A 3,339-nucleotide genomic window follows, 5' to 3' on the forward strand; every position below is an offset into this window, starting at 1 on the left:
ATCCACAACTCTCCCATGCAAATCTCTAAGTGGACAATTGACTTTAAGGCTGGCCAGGATTGTGCCATAGCCCCCATCTGGGTGAACCTGCCGGGGCTACCTCTTCCTTTCTTTGATAGGAAATTGCTGCCGAAAATAGGCTCGCTGATAGGGAGGCCGCTGCAGGTGGATGCGGCAACATTGACCATGAAGAGACCATCCATAGTCAGGCTCCTAATTGAGGTTGATGTGGCCAAGCTTCCAATAAAGAGGCTTTGGCTAGGAGATGACCAACATGGGCAGTGGCAGAAGGTGGAATTCGAAAGTCGGCCTACTTTCTGTGGGCATTGCGAGAGGTTGGGTCATGGGGAGCAGGAGTGCTTTCGCCTCCACCTAGAACGTAGGCATGTCCGAAGGGAGATTGGGATTCCCAACCAAGCCTACATACCGAAGGAGCACAAGGAGAACGAATCCGTGACTGCGGCTCTCTTCGGCGAGCAGGAATGACCCGTAGTGGTGGCAAGACAGCGAGATGCGGAGCTAGTTGTGGAGCTCCAGGATGGGCTCCAGCAGGGTAGGATAGACTTGCCTGCTGCTCATGTTGTCCAGCCCACGGTGGTGGCAACAGGCCCGCCTTTGGGGCTTCACGACGTCAGTGAGGAGGATGGGCAGCGGGATGGGCACCAGGGGAGGAGTTTGGATTTGGCGGTGGTTCTGACCGCAGGCGAGGCAACTCAGGAAGACACTGTCACAGCAGGGGTGAAGGGCAGCCAACTGGGGAAAGGTGGTGTGGTGGTACTGGACAACTCCTTTGTAGTCCTAGGTTCCATGGAGGACAGGCTGGAGCTGCCGTCCCCTCGAGCAACGAAGGGGGGTCACTCAGTAGGAGTCCCATCTCCCTTGGAGTCGCCGCGAGCTTCGCTTTTGCAGCGATCATGCTCAGTGGACAGGCAGCTTCAGGAGTGATGCTCGGTCCTTGCCTTGAAGCAGTTTAAGGAGGCTTTGGATCACCGACTGAAAGACTCTCCTCTTCTGGATGTGCAGGTGCCTCGGGGAGCAGTGATTGATGCCCGCGATGCGGCGCTGCTGAACAACCTTTCCAGGAAAATGGGACGACCTGTAAACTACAACAAGAAGTTGCAGCTATTTTTCTCTCAAGCTAAGTCTTCTACCTTACCTAATGATAAGTCGCATTAATATTCTAGTTTGGAATGTACGGGGTATCTCCCGTAAGGATTCTCAAAGGTATCTGCATAAGTTATGTGCGGATAATCATATAAGATTACTTGTTTTGATTGAGCCTATGACGGATGCTTCGCAATTACCTTCAATTTGTCGTATGTTGCACTTTTCAAAGGGGTGTTCGGTTTTGGAAGGTAAAATGTGGGTTTTGTGGCAGGATGAGCTGGTGGCCTAGCTCTGTGAAGTAGGGGATCAACTGGCTAACATGGAGATAAGTTGGGGGGAATTTACCTTCCTTTTCTCGGTAGTATATGCTAAATGTACATGAGTAGGGAGACGGGAGTTATGGAAGGCGATGGAGTCAATCCATGGCATTAATGAGGGCCCGTGGATGGTGGTGGGTGACTTCAATGTTATTTTGAATGCCCAGGAGCGCTCCGGGGGGGCACCTCCCAATCTCCGTAACATGGAAGAATTTAACGACGCGATTTTCAATTGTGGCCTAGCGGAGGTGGACTTCGATGGTTCGGCCTTCACTTGGACAAATGGGGCACTTTGGCAGCGTTTGGACAGAGCTTTATCCAACACCGCTTGGTCGGAATTATTTTCTACTACTACTGCCTCACACCTAATGCGGGGTCGTTCGTACCATGCTCCGCTCTTGATCAAGAGCGGATACCCAAGACACGGATCCCCGGCTTTTCATTTTCTGAATGTTTGGAAACGACACCCGAACTTCTTGTCAGTGGTTCAATAGTCGTGGCATGGGTCAGTTAATGCCGGCGATATGGTGGAGTTTTATCGGAAATTAGTTAACCTTAAACTGATCCTATGGCAATGGAGCAGGCAAGTTTTTGGTAACATTTTTCAGGCTGTCAAGGAAGCAGAGGAGGTGCTCCGTCAGAGCGAGAAGGAGTTCGAAGAGAGGCGAGATGCATTAGCGAAAGGAAAGCTAGGGGAAGCTCGGGCAAGTTATGCGAGGGCGCTAGCTGTGGAGTTCGAGTTCTGGTGACAAAAATCGTCAATCAGATGGCTTCGTGAAGGGGATGCCAATACCAAATTCTTTCATTCCGTAGTCAAGCAGCGGCGGAACACGAATTTCATAGGTCGGATAAAGGATGAGACGGGTCGTTGGGTGGAGGACGAGAGTGCCATTAAACACTCGGCCACTCAATTTTATCAAAGCTTGTTCACGTCAGAGCGTCAGGACAGGTGGCCCCCCTGTTGGATTTCCCGATCCCAAGAATCACTCATGCGGACAATGTTAAGTTACAGTGCCCTCCTACTTTGGAAGAGGTCAAAGAAGTGGTGTTTTCGCTCTCTCCTGAGAGCACTCCAGGCCCAGACGGCTTCGGAGCTGGCTTTTATCAGACATGTTGGCAAATCATAGGTGAGGATTTGGTCGATGCGGTTCAGGAGTTCTTTCAGGGGGTTCAGCAGCCGAGGGGATTCTCAAGTGCAGCTATTGTGCTGATCCCGAAGGTGCAAGGGGCGGCTCAATGGAAGGATTACCGGCTGATTAGTCTCTGCAACGTGAGCTCAAAAGTGATTTCCAAAATTTTGGCGAATCGCCTCCGAGCCATGCTTCCTAGGCTGATCTCCCCCTGGCAGACAGGTTTCGTACCAGGGAGGGCTATTACAGAGAACATTTTGCTGGCTCAGGAGCTAGCTCTAGACCTGGATAGGAAGTTGCGCCATTCCAATTTGATGCTGAACTCGACATGAAAAAAGCATACGATCGGGTGGAATGGAATTTTCTCATTTTTATGCTTCGCCAATTTGGGTTCCAGGAACAGGCAGTCGATCTTATGTTTAGAATAGTATCGAATAATTGGTTTTCGATTTTAATCAATGGTTCGCCAGGGGAGTACTTTAGGGCCTCTAGAGGAGTTCGGCAGGGGGATCCCCTCTCTCCAGGTATGTTCTTATTGGTGTCAGAGTTCTTGGGGAGAGGGCTACAGCACCTCTTCGAACAAAATGAGAGTCGGTATTATGTCTCAGCTGGTTCTCGGGTCCCGTACCTTGCATTTGCTGACGATATGCTAGTCCTTGCTCGCTGTTCAGAAGATTGTTTAGATTCACGGGTAGCGTTCTTTGCGCGTTATCAAGCTTATTTTGGGCAGAGAATAAATGGGGGTAAAAGCTCTTTTATTCTCTCTAACAGAGCGTCGGAGGATA

General features: G+C 50.6%; 1 protein-coding gene across 1 annotated transcript; it reads left to right on the forward strand.

Annotated features, from left to right (window-relative positions):
- Nucleotides 1–1,516: 1,516 nt before the first annotated feature.
- Nucleotides 1,517–2,886, forward strand: LOC140005518 (uncharacterized). The gene is made up of 3 exons (XM_072046522.1): nucleotides 1,517–1,902; nucleotides 2,008–2,128; nucleotides 2,374–2,886. Exons 1-3 carry the CDS (start codon nucleotides 1,517–1,519, stop codon nucleotides 2,884–2,886), a joined length of 1,020 nt encoding a protein of 339 aa, XP_071902623.1.
- Nucleotides 2,887–3,339: the final 453 nt, after the last annotated feature.

This window comes from Coffea arabica, chromosome 4e (genome assembly GCF_036785885.1).
Source record: "Coffea arabica cultivar ET-39 chromosome 4e, Coffea Arabica ET-39 HiFi, whole genome shotgun sequence".
Classification (NCBI taxonomy): domain Eukaryota; kingdom Viridiplantae; phylum Streptophyta; class Magnoliopsida; order Gentianales; family Rubiaceae; genus Coffea; species Coffea arabica.

Coding starts and splice junctions, on each gene's coding strand:
- LOC140005518 (XM_072046522.1), top strand. CDS start 1,517: ATGGAGTCAATCCATGGCATTAATGAGGGCCCGTGGATGGTGGTGGGT. Junction 1,903..2,007: donor AAACGACACCCGAACTTCTT/GTCAGTGGTTCA, acceptor GCAATGGAGCAG/GCAAGTTTTTGGTAACATTT. Junction 2,129..2,373: donor GAAAGCTAGGGGAAGCTCGG/GCAAGTTATGCG, acceptor GCGTCAGGACAG/GTGGCCCCCCTGTTGGATTT.